This window comes from Raphanus sativus, chromosome 9 (assembly GCF_000801105.2).
Source record: "Raphanus sativus cultivar WK10039 chromosome 9, ASM80110v3, whole genome shotgun sequence".
Classification (NCBI taxonomy): Eukaryota; Viridiplantae; Streptophyta; class Magnoliopsida; order Brassicales; family Brassicaceae; genus Raphanus; species Raphanus sativus.
In genome coordinates this window covers 27897050-27912128 of record NC_079519.1, presented here as the reverse complement: position 1 = coordinate 27912128, position 15079 = coordinate 27897050, and the positions used below count along the sequence as shown (strand labels likewise).

General features: G+C 38.8%; 4 protein-coding genes, 1 non-coding gene and 1 pseudogene across 5 annotated transcripts; 5 read left to right on the top strand and 1 right to left on the bottom strand.

Moving 5' to 3' along the window:
• The first annotated feature begins 1598 nt into the window (after nucleotides 1-1598).
• Nucleotides 1599-2312, top strand: LOC108825907 (uncharacterized). Its single transcript, XM_018599265.2, has one exon. It carries the CDS (start codon nucleotides 1791-1793, stop codon nucleotides 2133-2135), a length of 345 nt encoding a protein of 114 aa, XP_018454767.2. The 5' UTR covers nucleotides 1599-1790; the 3' UTR covers nucleotides 2136-2312.
• Nucleotides 2313-2396: 84 nt separating this feature from the next.
• Nucleotides 2397-2469, top strand: TRNAA-CGC (transfer RNA alanine (anticodon CGC)). Its single transcript has one exon. It is a non-coding gene; the product is annotated as a tRNA-Ala (tRNA).
• Nucleotides 2470-2626: 157 nt separating this feature from the next.
• On the top strand, nucleotides 2627-5964 carry LOC108827892 (uncharacterized). Its single transcript, XM_018601406.2, has 13 exons — nucleotides 2627-3169; nucleotides 3267-3418; nucleotides 3509-3586; nucleotides 3662-3741; nucleotides 3908-3992; nucleotides 4076-4492; nucleotides 4577-4684; nucleotides 4784-4851; nucleotides 4948-5035; nucleotides 5130-5201; nucleotides 5269-5322; nucleotides 5477-5554; nucleotides 5824-5964. Exons 1-12 carry the CDS (start codon nucleotides 2746-2748, stop codon nucleotides 5537-5539), a joined length of 1689 nt encoding a protein of 562 aa, XP_018456908.2. The 5' UTR covers nucleotides 2627-2745; the 3' UTR covers nucleotides 5540-5554; nucleotides 5824-5964.
• Nucleotides 5965-6098: 134 nt separating this feature from the next.
• Nucleotides 6099-8781, top strand: LOC108827895 (UDP-glucose 4-epimerase 4). Its single transcript, XM_018601408.2, has 9 exons — nucleotides 6099-6423; nucleotides 6592-6641; nucleotides 6821-6956; nucleotides 7025-7126; nucleotides 7210-7437; nucleotides 7748-7826; nucleotides 7932-8014; nucleotides 8168-8259; nucleotides 8351-8781. Exons 1-9 carry the CDS (start codon nucleotides 6241-6243, stop codon nucleotides 8445-8447), a joined length of 1050 nt encoding a protein of 349 aa, XP_018456910.1. The 5' UTR covers nucleotides 6099-6240; the 3' UTR covers nucleotides 8448-8781.
• A 471-nt stretch (nucleotides 8782-9252) lies between these two features.
• LOC130499842 (uncharacterized) lies at nucleotides 9253-10122 on the top strand (annotated as a pseudogene).
• Nucleotides 10123-11810: 1688 nt separating this feature from the next.
• Nucleotides 11811-13976, bottom strand: LOC108824107 (phosphatidylinositol 4-kinase gamma 2). The gene is made up of 2 exons (XM_018597466.2): nucleotides 12431-13976; nucleotides 11811-12361 (listed from the first exon to the last, which is right to left on the bottom strand). Exons 1-2 carry the CDS (start codon nucleotides 13628-13630, stop codon nucleotides 11984-11986), a joined length of 1578 nt encoding a protein of 525 aa, XP_018452968.1. The 5' UTR covers nucleotides 13631-13976; the 3' UTR covers nucleotides 11811-11983.
• Between the last annotated feature and the right edge of the window lie 1103 nt (nucleotides 13977-15079).

The window sequence follows — 15079 nt, the reverse complement described above, 5'->3', positions numbered from 1 at the left end:
TGGTACTATATTTACGGATTGGTATCAGTTCTGTTCCTCGGATTCATTTTGCCAAATCCTAATAATTACATGAAAAACAAATATCATCATATTTTTAAAAATATACATCCGCGGAGGTGCAGAGATCAAAGTATAATCATTTATTTTAACAACAAGCCAAATAAATATGTTGATTGAAGAGCGAATAAAAAAACTAAATAAATACATAGTTTATCATAGACACTTTATGTCGAATTTATTATAAAGAAAATTTTATTAAAATAAATAATTCAATAATTACAAACAAATAATATATTTTATAAAAGTGAAAAATAATACCCGCGCTTTCGAAGCGCGGGTCAAAATCTAGTTGAGTTATTAATAGTGAAAACTTGCAAGAACAAAATATTAAATCGACTAGAAACACTATATCAGGGAGATGGGCATCATAAATTTCAATTTTGTACATAGTAAACACACAGTTTTCTTCTTTTTTTTTTTGGTCAAACTTTTTTTTTTGTCAAACACACACAGTTTTCTTTTAATGTTCGGTGCTTGCATGTAAATTTCAGAGGATATTTTAGTGTTCACATTTGGTCCAAGCATGTGATCGGATTTTCACACTGCCCCAAAAGTCATCAAAAAAGTCTATGGGTTTGAATTATAAATTCTTGCTCTTTAAACACTATTGGGTTCAAATTAAAACAAAAAGATTTAAACCTATATTACAAGCTGCGTCTCAAAAGTCTTTGCGTAGTGTCCGTGACACTGTCGGGCAACAGGTTCCGAACGGTTGATATTGACGTTAACCTAACGGTTGTCCTTTTGTGACGGTTGTCTTTTTAGTGAGAATTATTTAAGGGGAATTTTCAAAAATACCACTTTCAAGGTACCATTATTCATCTTTACCACTACTAAAGACACATTTTCAAAAATACCTTATTTATTGAAATGGTAAAAACTCATATATCTTTGTTTTTATATGCTTTTCAAAATTCTAATCCCGAATTCTAAATCCTAAACCTCTAATTCTAAACCCTAAACCTAAAATCTTCAACTCTAAACCCTAAACCCTAAACTATATACCCTGAATTCAATATCCTAAACCCTAAACCCTAAAGTCTAAACTATAAACCCTAAATCCTCAACTCTAAACCCTAAATCCTCAACTCTAAACCCTAAACTATATACCTTAAACTATAAAACATCAAATCTAAACCCTAAATCCTAAACCTTCAAATCTAAACCCTTCATTAAAAGTAGTGGTAAAAGTGGTTAGTGTAAACATGAAAAGTGGTACTATGAAAATGATATTTTTGGCAATTTCTCATTATTTAATTAAAAACAGTCAAGTATCATATTTATTTATCACTTTTTTATCATTCTATGGCCCAATTGATTGATCAACATGTCGATACGTTAAATGCAGTGTTTATTTAAATTTTATATATCTAAAATTAAAACAAACAAACAAACAAACAAAAAGATTTTATAATTGAAAGAAACAAATATGTAGGCTCCAATATTAAAAATTGAGTTTTAAATGTACAAGTTCTTCATTATATATTTTGAGTTTTAAATTCTCAAATATGTCATTGTCGCTAATAGTAATAATGAGGGTCGTTGGGAAAATTTAAAGGCTTTTAAAGACAAATCAGTAAGAAGATTTGATTGTATTAAATTATTTGACCCTCTATATATAACAGGTGTTTTCACACTCATGGCAATCACCTATTGTCAAAGAAAAAGAGAAACAAGTACGTTTGTTTATTTCCTTGAGATTTGTCATTTTTTTTCTTGATTTGGTAATAATGGGGAACTGCATGGAGAGGTGGATGCAAGGAGAAGGAGAAGAAGGAAAGATAGAGGTAAGAGAAAAGACAAAAGAGTTATTCAAACTTGATGGTGATGATGATGAAGATGGACGTCAAGGTGGAACGAAGGTGAAGATAGTACTTACAAGACATGAATTGGATATGTTTTTGCTTCAGATGAATAGGAATCATGATGGAAACTTGATGATGACAAAGGATGTTATGGTAGAGCTAGAGAAGAGGATCATAAAACCATCATCATCGTTATCATCATCGATGGCGTGGGAACCGTCTTTAGAGAGCATCATGGAGTGCCCTGAAGTCCAAGAGATGGATAGATGAGGATGCTAAAGATAAAATATATGATGAGTTTATGATGATCATCGGAATCTATATTGCATTTTGTTTAATCACGGTGACTAGAGATTATAAAATTAACATTTTTGTATCAGTTTATGTTGTTAGATAGACTAGACTCGAGGTCGATATCGTACCATATATATACTAAGATCTTTAATCTATCAAGAAACATACCATTAATGTGATTGCTTTTATTATTACATTAGGTAGAAATAGGATACGTTTAGATAATTAACCAAAATCGGGGGTGTAGCTCATATGGTAGAGCGCTCGCTTCGCATGCGAGAGGCACGGGGTTCGATTCCCCGCACCTCCATATTATATTTTAATCGGTTAATTAATTTTTGATTTAATAAAGCATTTCCCATGAATCAACCGTCGGATTCTTCCTTATTGCCTTTATAGAAAAATCAACGGCGCAGAATCAAACTAAGAAACAGATAGAGATATAAAATAAAAAGTCATATGAGACCGTTGGTCTCTCTCCTTCCCTCTTTCTCAGCCTCTCGTTCCTCATCCAAGTGTAGAAAACAACCGCCGATGCTCCTCCGCCGGTGACTTTCTCTTCCTTTTAATTTTCCGATCATTAACAATGAGCAGTCAGTTAGTTTCTTCCGTATTATCCGGAATATATCGCACACCTAACCGTCACGAGACTCATTCTCTCCTTCGCTCTATTCTCTTCACTCACGGGAACAAACCGGCCGGTACTGATCGACGACCGATTCTGCATTCGTCCTATGGATATCGAAACAGATACAGAGCTGGCGCCTCGGCGGATGTTTCGGAAACGCCTTCCTCGTCGTCACTTCTCGACGACGAGCTTGTGAGCAGTATATCCGCCGTTGGAGATGCGGACGAAGCGCTCGAGGTGATCGGTGATCGGCTCGGACCAAATCGCGGCGGAGTAGTTGGAATCGAAGATTGCCGCTCGATAATATCCGCTGCTGTGAGCCGCGGCAATGTGGAGCTTGCGTTGTCTATTTTCTACGCCATGCGAGGGAGTTTCGATTTAGGTTATCTCATCTCACTTTTTTCCAAAATTCAGCAAGAGAATGACTGTATTGATTGAGTAAGCGAGTTTAGGAGTGTGATTGTGTGTGTGTTTGGTAGGTGGGAGTGAAGTTGATCGATGGAGATGGTCAAGGCCTGATGTAGAGGTCTACACGATGTTGGTCAATGGTCTTGCTGCTTCCTTGAGGGTTTCTGATTCTCTAAAGATCATCGGAGATATTTGCCGTGTTGGAATCTCCCCTGCTGAGGAGGTAATATACTAGTTATGATTCCATTAGGTAGGCTAGGGTTCATTCATGGGTGATGTTTTTAAGCATGATATATATTGGTATTGATATTAGGTTCCCTTTGGTAAAGTGGTGAGGTGTCCAACCTGTTTGATTGCCATTGCTGTTGCACAACCCCAGCATGGAGTTCAGGTAATCATGATCTCTATCTGATCTTTTTTTTTTTTAGAAAATAATACCAGCTTTTCTCTGAGTATGTCTCTCTAGATTGTCTCCTGTGCTAAATGCCGATACCAATACGAGCTTTTCTCTGGTGATATAACCAGCATAGAATCAGAAGAGCTCGGGTTAGTTCTCTTTCAATATCTTTCTGTTTTCTTTTACATAGCTCTGGGGCTTGTTTTGGTTTTAGAGAGTTGATTAGGTAATTTGACCGGAAAAAAGATTGAAATGTGTGTGGTGTTGATGCTGAGATATTCACTTTTTCTAAGGAGCTCAATCTGCCGAACGCAGCAAAGACATTCCTCTGTGGGAAAAGGGGCTCAGACTCATCCAGATAAACAAGAACAAAATCACATCTTCTGTGCACTCCATTGTGGTAAAATCCCCATCAGTTTTTTTTTCAAAGGAATAAAAAAATTGGATACAGCAGGTAATGTAACCGTTGCATTGGATTTTCAGGTACAAACTCCTTCAGGTACAGCTCGAACGCACAGGTTTGCCACTGAGACAGCCGAGCTCCCTGCGCAAGAAGGAGAAAGAGTGACAATTGCATCTGCTGCTCCATCAGATGTTTACAGACAAGTGGGACCTTTCAAGTTTACCCCCAAATCTCCAAACCTTTACCCTGGAGAACCCATGAGCCTCACAAAGCACAAGGACGGGCGAGAATCGCCTTTGCTAAGACCTCCCAGTAAAGAAGGAGATAAATCCTTTCAGCCCTCGTTTCTTATTCCTCTCCTTGCTGTTTTGGCTACCGGAGATGCTGCTTCTGGGATTATTGATCCCAGTTTGCCTCAGTTACTCTCAGTTGCTGCTGTTACGTCACTGGCAGTGGGAGCAACCCTTAATTCCTTTGTCCTTCCTCAGCTAAATCAGGTATCTGTTGGCTACTTGCATTAAGAGAACATGTGTGCTGGCATCTTGGGGATGAATTTTTCATGATCCATTTCACGGTTTCAGCTCCCTGAAAGGACAGTGGATGTGGTCGGTATCAAGCAGCAACTTTTATCTCAATATGATGTGCTCCAGCGTCGCATTGGAGATCTAAAAGAAGCAACTGAGAAAGAGGTATTTAGTTAATGATACAGACTTGTCAACCTTTTGAAACACACACAGCATGCGACTTAGAAAAAAAAACATAACGAAACTTGTGTGTGTCCATTTTAGGTGTGGATGTTGGCTCGAATGTGCCAGCTCGAAAACAAAATATTAGCCGTGGGAGAGCCAGCTTACCGGTAAGGCCCATCTCAGATCATTCTAAACTCATCATCTGGGAATTGTTTAACAAAGACAATAAGTAGCATAACATGTGTTATCATACTGGAATTTAGTACGCGAAGAGCAAGAGTAAAGAAGGTACGAGAAAGTCTGGAAAACTCCATAAAGGGAAGGATTGAGCTGATCGATAGCTATGCTAGAGTAAGTAAACGAAAGAGTAGATCTTTAGAATGTAAGTTCATGCTGTGGTTGATTAACAAGAATTGTTATCATTTTCTATTTGACTTGTGTTTAGATATCATCAATGATTGAGATTGAGGTGGAAATGGACAGTGATGTTCTTGCAGCCGAGGCAGTGAACAATACTGTGAGTTCTTTCTATCAGTTAATTATGAAAGAATCAGAAGTAAAAATTCCCATGATTTTTTTCACAGGAAAACATTGCTCAACAGATAGAGCAGATTATGGAACTGGAAAACCTTGAAGAGGTGGGTACATAGTTCCAGTATCACTTTACATCCAAATCAAGTATATTACACATTAACTGCAATCTTCCAGTTCCATTTGGGACAAAACAGAGCATACTTGACTTGGTTGTTTAATGTCTTAACTTTGGTGTATACTTTTTTGTTTGAGATGCAGAAATGGAAATTACAGGCGGAAGCAAACGATGAGGCAGAGAGACTTCTCAGCTCTCAACCTTAAACCTCTATGTATCCGGTGAGTAATTCATTCATCATTATCATATGATAATTTCATCAATCATCACAACATACCTCATCCTCATGGAAAGTAATCATCTTTCGGCGGCATAGGCATGAGATTAATAATGTTGTAGATTCGTCAATGATATGGAAATGTGGACGAATGTTGTGGCAATTTACACTTTTGATTAACAGAAATGTTAATAATTGGAATATTTTCACTATAAAACAATATTTTGTAGAAAATGTTTAATATTAATGTTTGAGCATCACATGTTGATACAGGTCAAAACTTCTGGAGCATCGCTAAAAGTTAAAAAGTTTCTTGTGTCGGTCGCTACAAGTTAATTTCTCTTTGCTAATTATAGATGTGTTATGTAATAAATATACTGTATAGTTTAATAATCACCGAATTGTTTTTTTTTCCTTGTGCTCTTTTTGTGTTTTTTTGTTCACATTTTTATGCTTATGTTTATGCAAGGCTTTCTTCGGTTAATTAGTTGCTAAGCACAAATTAGTTTCCTACAAAAAGGGAAAAGGAAAAAGCCACGTGGCATCTCTTCTCAAGTCCTCTTCTTATACAGAAACAAATGGGAGCTTGTTTGTGTTATTAATTGTAAAGAAGCTTCTCTTTTGATTCTCTCTGCTTTCTCTTTCTCTCTCATCTCTCATCTCTCTCTTTCTTCATCGCCTCTTGGAGCGATGGTGAAGAACATTCTGGTTACCGGAGGTGCTGGTTACATCGGAAGTCACGCGGTGCTTCAGCTTCTCCTCCGGGGATACACCGCTGTCGTAATCGACAACCTGGACAATTCATCCCTCGTTTCGATCCAACGCGTCAAGGAGCTCGCCGGAGATCGTGCAGATAATCTCACATTCCACCAGGTTTGTCCATTTCTCCCTCTTGATGATTGTGTTTGAGTGATCATGACATTGAATTGAGAGAGAAGAGAGAGAGTTTCTTTATATCTCGATTTGCTTAGATTCCGGTTTGAATTGATTTGAATTTAAATGTGTTATCGGTTAATCTGAGAAAAAATTGTGCAACTGCAGGTGGACCTTTGCGATAAACCCGCGCTTGAGAGGCTTTTCTCCCAATCCAAGTGAGTTCTTCTTATATAAGCATTTCCACGCAATCAAATCTTATGGATCCTTTAGTTTGATCGGAAAAGTTGAGAAAGAGAGAATCTCGTTGCGAGATCACAGATGTAGGAGGATTAAGATCTGATCTACATCGAACGATGATGACTCATCCTTACTCATCATTGTGCGTGTAATGTAGGTTCGATGCAGTGATGCATTTTGCTGGATTGAAAGCAGTCGGGGAGAGCGTAGCCAAACCTCTTCTCTATTATAACAATAACTTGATTGGCACTATTACTCTCTTGGAAGTCATGGCCGCACACGGTTGTAAAAAAGTATGCCTCCCTTCTTTTGTTCTTTTCTGCAGTGTGGACTTGTGTTAATCATCTTTATTTGTTATCAGCTTGTATTTTCATCATCGGCTACTGTGTACGGCTGGCCAAAGGAGGTTCCTTGTACTGAAGAGTCCCCTCTCTCCGGAATGAGTCCTTATGCTAGAACTAAGGTACTTTTCAAATCAATGCCTCTTTTTTATTGTAGATATATATTTCATTGGTATTTATTTCTCTTCATTTTTTTTTCTTTTAGCTCTTCATTGAGGACATTTGTCGTGATGTACAACGTGGTGATCCGGAATGGAGAATCATTATGCTCAGATACTTTAACCCTGTCGGTGCTCACCCTAGCGGTCGCATTGGTGAGGATCCTTGTGGCACTCCTAATAACCTCATGCCTTATGTCCAGCAAGTCGTTGTTGGCAGGCTTCCTAACCTCAAGATTTATGGAACCGACTATACCACTAAAGATGGCACCGGTGTAAGGCTTTTAAATCCCTGCATCACTCTTATATATATATAGACCTTATGGATCTCCCACATGGAACATGTTAATTTTGTATTTTTTTCTCCACTGATTTAGAATCCAAGACACTGGTTGCTCTAAATCCTAGGTGTAATTGTCGTCACTAGACTATTAAAGCTTCATCATCTTTTCTTTTTGTTAGTTTCGCCGTCTTTGATTCAGTAGTAAGCAGTAACATGAGGATTGACCGTAAACTTCACTTTTACTAATATTTTTGTTATCTAATAATCTTAGTTTTGATTCCTCCGTGGGTTTTCTACTGCAGGTACGAGATTATATTCATGTTGTTGATCTAGCTGATGGCCATATATCTGCGCTTCAAAAGCTAGAAGATTCTAAAATAGGTAAAGGTTTTTCAAAGTAGCTCAATGTTTCGACCAATACATATCTCTGCTTCTTTATATATATATATATATATGGTCAGTGGTGTGACTTGGATCTTGTGGTAGGTTGCGAGGTATACAACCTAGGAACCGGAAAAGGAACAACGGTGTTGGAGATGGTTGATGCATTTGAAAAGGCTTCGGGAATGGTAACATCACTTGTCTCCTCTCTCTCTCTCTCTCTCTCTCTCTCTCTCTCTCTCTCTCTCTCTCTCTCTCTCTCTGTCTACACACAAAAACTTTTAGAGTGCTTTGATCTATTACATCGCTTGGACTTGATAGTCTGAAATCATGTGGTACAGAAAATCCCAGTGGTGAAGGTTGGAAGAAGACCAGGTGATGCAGAGACGGTGTACGCATCAACCGAGAAAGCTGAACGTGAACTAAACTGGAAGTAAGTAAAACGACCTGAGAATATGTTTTAAAATCTTTTTTGGGCAAAGCCCTCTTGTTACGGAAGAAACTAAAAATGTTTGTTTGGACAGGCCAAAGTATGGAATAGACGAGATGTGTAGGGACCAATGGAACTGGGCAAGCAATAATCCTCTCGGTTACGGTCCTTCAACAGAAGACAGAGCTTAACTGAAAATGCTAAATCCAACTCACACTCCATTCTTTTTCTTGGGCATTTATTTTACACACACCGCTCAGATCCATATTCAATGCTCAGGTTTCTTACGCTTTGTAGGCAAAAACACAGTGAGTAAGCTGCTTACTTGTCTATTCATATATGCTTTGCTTTCTCTTGTAATTTTTATATATTTACGTTCATACGCTTAGGCTTAACTTAAGTGGATTCTTTTTTTTATTTATTGGATTTGTATCATCTTCCTTAGGAAATTATTTGTTTTCATGTTATTTATGGGATTATTATTTGTATTCGACAGGAACTTGATTAAGTATTTTTATTCGATTATGGTTTCGCCTGTTTTGTATTACAGAATCTCTTGACTTTGTCATTTTCTTCTTCGCGCAATAAATGTCTACAAGGAGGACAGTGACCAAATGAGTCCACAGATTGTCTTTTTATTTTGAATGAATTGTGGAAGAAAATTTATGAGAAAAGTACTAAAGATATACTGAAAACAAATTACACAAATCTCAAGGATAGTGGGAGCTCTACAATGATGTGACTTCACTGTTCAAATTACTTTTTCTTTATTGTTTTCTTTTTCCTTTGACTTCTTGAGATTACAAATTCAAAAGATCTATTCAATACTTATAAAGAACAATACAAATTCAAAAGTTGGTTACTTCTTTTTTGGTATATTCTCTTGCTTTATGAACTATAAACACTCTTGGATGCGAAGATATGCAAAGTGAAATTCACTTTTCTCAAATATTCATCTTGGAAAATAATCTTCAGAGTTACGAGCATTGAATATAAACTTACTCCTTTTTAATGGGAAAATTACGGTTTTTTACAATTTCTAATTGGTTTTCTCAAACGTAGCAAAAACCAAATTAGGGACAAAAAAAGAAACTAAAAGGAGAAAAAACGAAATAAAGAAAATAATACAATAAGGAAATTAATCAGCAATGGAAGCCCAAGACGGAACCATCGACTATAGAGACGGTAACCCGACAATCTGATTTAGCAACCACGTGATGCGTAAGTACGTTCAGCACTTTGACCCGACCCGCTAACTCCATCTTCGACTCTATCTCCATCGTTGGTCCGACCCGACTCGCGTACCCGAAACCTGGATTCGCATATCCATCTCCCACTGTTGGCCCCGTCACTCCCCGAATCCCACCGGCGTACCCGGCGGAGCTCCGGTTCCCGGAAATCCCGGCGGAGCTCCGGTACCTGGAAATCCCGGCGGAGCACCGATCCCTGGAAATCCCGGAGGTGCTCCGACTCCTGGAAAACCCGGCGGACCCATATTTCTCGGAAAACCCGACCCGGGATTCCCTGGAACAACCGGAGAGCCTGGATCTATCGGAGGATTTCCCGGAAACTCCGGCGAACCTGGATTCTCGGCATAACCGGAGATCCTGGCTTCCTCGGAGGACCCGGAAACTCCGGCGTTTCTGGATCTCCGGGAAAATCCGGCGAATCTGGTATCCTCGGAGAAGACGGGGTGACAGTGAAATCCGGAGGACCGGGCATTACGGGAGAATCCGGAACCACGGCAGCAGAGACGGTGGCGATGGCAGAGGAGGAAGGAGAAGGAGAAATGGGGAAAGATTGAACGGTGAAAGTGGCGGCCATGTACTGAGTCCTCCCAGACTCGATTTTACCGGCGGGTATAAACATGAACCCGACTCGGTTACCCGAGTAGAGGAGCTGAATGGAGCTGTCGTAGTGAGAGAAAGCGGCGCGGTTAGGGTTTCTGATGGCGACGTACTGAGAGAAGGTGAAGTTAGCGGTGTTGTTTGAGACGGCGAACGACGGGAGCTGGACGGCGTTAACGGAGATCTTGGGGTCTTTTGGTTTGAAGACGGTGAAGTAAACGATGAGGAAGACGGCGAGCAGGAATAGCAAGAAGACGGTGGCGACGGCGCAAGAGGCTAGATTTGTACGGTTCGAAGGGCGACGATGACCACCGTGAGGCTTGGCCATTGCTCGAGATCGGAGAGAGTCTTTTTGGAGACGAAGAATCGAAGATAGAGAGTGATAGTGAGGAAGAGTAGTGTGAGCCTGAGGGTTTGTTATTATTAAGGCAGTGTTGAACTAAAAGCTGTGGACTTGTTAATACTATCTTTTAAAGACAACAAACAACACACATTTAAGACTTCGGTTACATATTTTCATTTCGCTTATTACATTAATCAAGAATGTTTTTAATTTTTGATTTACAAAGATTCCAAAGTCACATGATCATCAATTCTTGTTTGTAATTTTCTTTCCACATTGTAGTGGGTGAGAGATGGTCTATCTATAAAATCAATTTTTCAGTGAGATTTTCTGGTTCACTACTTGTGTAATTTTGTGTTTTTCCTTTGTCATCAATGAGCACAGTCGGTGAAATTATTATGTTACTTTAGTAGTTCAGTTGCATCCAGCTTGCAAAACTAACTAATTACCCTTAAATTGAAATGACAGAGACACCCCTAATACTAGTTACTGGGTCCCTGGTCTCGTCTAGGCCCATAGAACAAAGATAGCCCATTGATGTATCTACAATTTCAATAGGTGGTTTGGAGTCTTTTGACTAGGCCTCGGACTTCCGATCCGATATCCGGATTTGATCTAAGATCTGTTCCAAATCCACTCCAAAAATAAGATATCCAAAACATTTGGATTTGAGTTTGTGGGGAAAAGAATAACTAAAAAAAGAATTAGTTATTCATCAAAGTTTGATTTATTCAATGACTAGAATTAAATGCGGATATATAGCTCGGAGGCGTAGAACAAAACTTTATTTGCATCAAGCTTTCAAGGGACTCATTCACGACTTACACGAACTATGACTCAACAGAGAATAAGAGCTTTATTTTATAAAATCAAGAATCCATCAAACCCGAATCCAGATCCGGACATCTTAATTTTTAGGTCCAAATATATTGATCCGTTTTATAAAATATACTAGAACTTTTTAAGTTTATTTAATATATTAACATGTATTCATAAAACTAGTTTTATAATAGTATATTTTAGTTTTTTAAATATTATATATATTTATAAATTTTGTATAAGTATTTAATTTATGTATTATTTTAGATTTTTCACATTTATAAAATTATTATATTTATTTTATTAATTATTTTTACGTATCAGGATATCCGCGGATAATACGATATATAGATGGATATCCGGAATCCGAAAATCCAGAAACTCCAAATCCAGATCTAGTACCTAAATCACGGATCCTACGAATTTAGATCCAGATACCCCAAATTTTTTGTATATCCAGATCCGTCTCATCCCTACTTTTGACTATGATTAAATTCCATTTTCATTTGACTGATTTGAACAATTTGGTATCCTTTACTGAACAATACTAATAAACACACCCAACGGTTTTATTCATTACGCTTTAGGATTAACCAACACAAAAGCTTAAAGGCTTCTTTCATGGAAGAAAAAAATTATCCAATGAAGAGCCCATCATCGTTTATTTCAACCATAAACATACATATAGATACATACTTTACAATGTACTTTGAAAAGTTTACTTAATTAGCTCATCCAGACGACGTTCCATGGCCACAGAGACAGCTTCAAGGAACGTAGTCTCACTCGAACCAGGTAACACCGAGTTATGAGCATCTCTCACTATCTCTTCAATCGCAGAGTCTTTGTTCACCGTTTCTCTGCACATCATGCTTCCGATTTGATACGCCGTTAGCTTTCTTTCAACCCCTTTCTTAAGAAGCATGGTGGAGATACGCAGCACGCGTGAGACAGCTTCAGGGACGTCCCAACCGTTGAGTTGCAAAAGCGCAATGTCTTGTTCAGCGTCTAGCGAGTTTATGTAGTTGACAGTGTCTTCAGAAAACGGGACTTTTGCCTGAGGCCAGTAAAGCCACTCGAATGTGCAATCTTCAAACTACAAAGACCCATTTCAATAAATACTTGGAAGCTGATTGTTGATCAGATTATAAAGAAGATAACTTACATTCTCTGGCAAGCAATAGCCATGATCAATGGGGATTAGAACCGTTTTGCCGTCTTCTCCTTTCGCTGTCAATATGTTTCCGGCGTGTCGATCTGCATTCGCCATTCTGATGTCAAAGACGCTTATCTTATGCACTTCCTCCACAGGAAAACCTCCAGGGCCAATGTCTTCGCAGCTCCCATCATTCTTCATGAACATTTGCAAAGAACCAACTTTGGCATCTTTGACACCCTTTGGGTTATTATAAACTTTGTGAACGCTTCTGACCATAGCGGTCGGTGGCACACCAGCAAAACCCATGACTCCGTTTTTTTTAGGATGATCTAACAAGTAAGCCGCAACTTCCCTGATCGCTCCTTCTCCAACTCTAGTACCTCTCTTCAGTCCCTGACCGTCGGACGACAAAGGAAGCTTCTGAGGATTGTTCACAGCCATGGGTTCCTCGTCCATTGGCTTGAAGACAGAGACGTAGTTGAGACCCGAAGAGTCTTGCATCAAGTACGTTCCTCCCGTTCCTTCAGCTGATCTCACTGGTGGATTACCACTGTTTAACCCTTGGACCGTGCGGTCGATCATCTCCTCGATAGCCTGAGGCAACTTGGGGTTGAGAAGCAGAGGTTCTAACAAGAAGTCTTTACCAATAGACGACTCTGTCGTCTTCTTGAGCAGCAAGTGGATGACAGAGCTTCCATCTCTGCAGATCCCGTCGATGACTCTGTCGTCACGAAGCTTCTCCCCTCTAAAGAAGATCTCCTGATCATCAACGTCACTAAACCCTTTGACCTCTCTGGAGATCCGTTTCTTGAGATACTCGATGTTCCTACGGCGATCGACGTGAAAGTCGAAGACTTTGCCGGAGGCGGTGACGACGGTGACGAGGAGAGGAGGATCGCAGACTTTCTTGAACAGCAAATGCAAGAGGCTGTTATCTGTGACGCCGTAGTCTTTGGCAAGGGATGCGTTTCTCGCGAGCTCTCGGCCACGGAAAACGAGTTTCTGTCTGGTCACGCGGAGACCGTTGCATACGGTCTGGATCTTGAGTTTGACGTCGAGGATGAGCATAGGCATGGTTGATGAAGAAGGAAGACGAAGGAGCACGGAAACTGATTTGAGTGTGTAGTAGTAGTAGTTGTGAGTAAACAAAAACCCTAATTCTCCTCTATGAATTGGGGTCAATCCAGCAACATCAGCAACAGACATTTCCCTATTCAATTACAAAAAAAAAAACAAAAACTATAGCGCTCTCTCTCTCTAATCTAAACATAAACATAAAGATCCTGTCGGAACGGGCATCAGTAAGAGACACCCCTCCATGTAAATACAATCGTGAGATCCAAACCCTCCTCAAACCTATAACAGAGACTTAAACAATGGACAAAAGCCTACAAATTCATGATTGAATCTCCTTTTTCAAACGTTCTTAACGAAGTTTAGGAAAATTGATAGACACAATTTAAAAGAAAGCGGTCTTCGGAGATTATTAACTTTTTTTTTTTGTCTACCAAAGGAGAGGAAGGGGAAGATAGGAGCCGTTGTTTCTTTTAATAGACGCCCGCTCCTTAGCCTTTTCCGGATCCCTTTTTCTCTTCTTTAACGCCGTTACTCTTACATCTCCACCACCGTTTGCTCCCTTTTAAACCAAAAAAAAAGATTTATTAATAGCATTAACTTTTACCTTCCTTTTATTTCTTTCGTGGAGTTGATACCCACCGTTTAACCTTACCATTTACCTTACTAGCGTGTACGGATATTTATTATTTTATCATTTTCCCATTAATAAATTTTAAATTAACTTATCATATCCCTTAACGTGTTAATCTTACTCGTCATCAAACTAACGGAAACAATAACGTGTCTTTTGTCTTGCCGGCCAACCACGGTATTCTGAGTCATTCCTTCAATGATATCTCGCCACGTATGATTCTCTTCTAAGAAATACAGTATACATTAATTAAAGTGATAATTATTTTATTTAGAGATAGTGAGATTACACGAACTTAATGACTGGAGCATTTAACCTTTTCTGAAACTTGAACAGGTCTCAAACCGAGAATATTGCCGTTGCACATGGATTGGGGGGTCCTCTTCCCACTTAACCCAAAAAAAAAAAACATTTCTCAAAAGCCTCAACTATCGGTATACTATATTTTAAAATAAAGCGTATACTATATAAATACATCATAAATAATGATGAATTATGCAGGTTCGTAGAACCGTCTTCCTATGTTGATGTAGTTTATGACAAGGTTCTTTTAATTCCTTTTGACTTATTTAATACACTAATAACAATGTATGCATGTTTCAAATATGAGGTTATGTATTACACCCCTTCCCTTGTGTACTATGTAGGTTATGTAGCACCGGTTTGATATCTGAAGTCTAAACAGGTGTTTATGTCAGAATAGTGTAGTGTGAGTTTCGTGTGTTGTCAACACTAAAAAAGTGTTAGACACACATTAACAACTTATTAACCTTCATAGAACTTAACACTACTCGCTAAGGGGGGTGTATTCAACTGAGAGTTTCAGGTGATTTGCATTAAAATGACAAATCCACTGTTATTCAAACATGAATTTTAAAAACTCATTTAAAATCCACTGTTATTGAACTTGACATTTCGTAAAGTACTCTGAAATCCACTGTTATTGA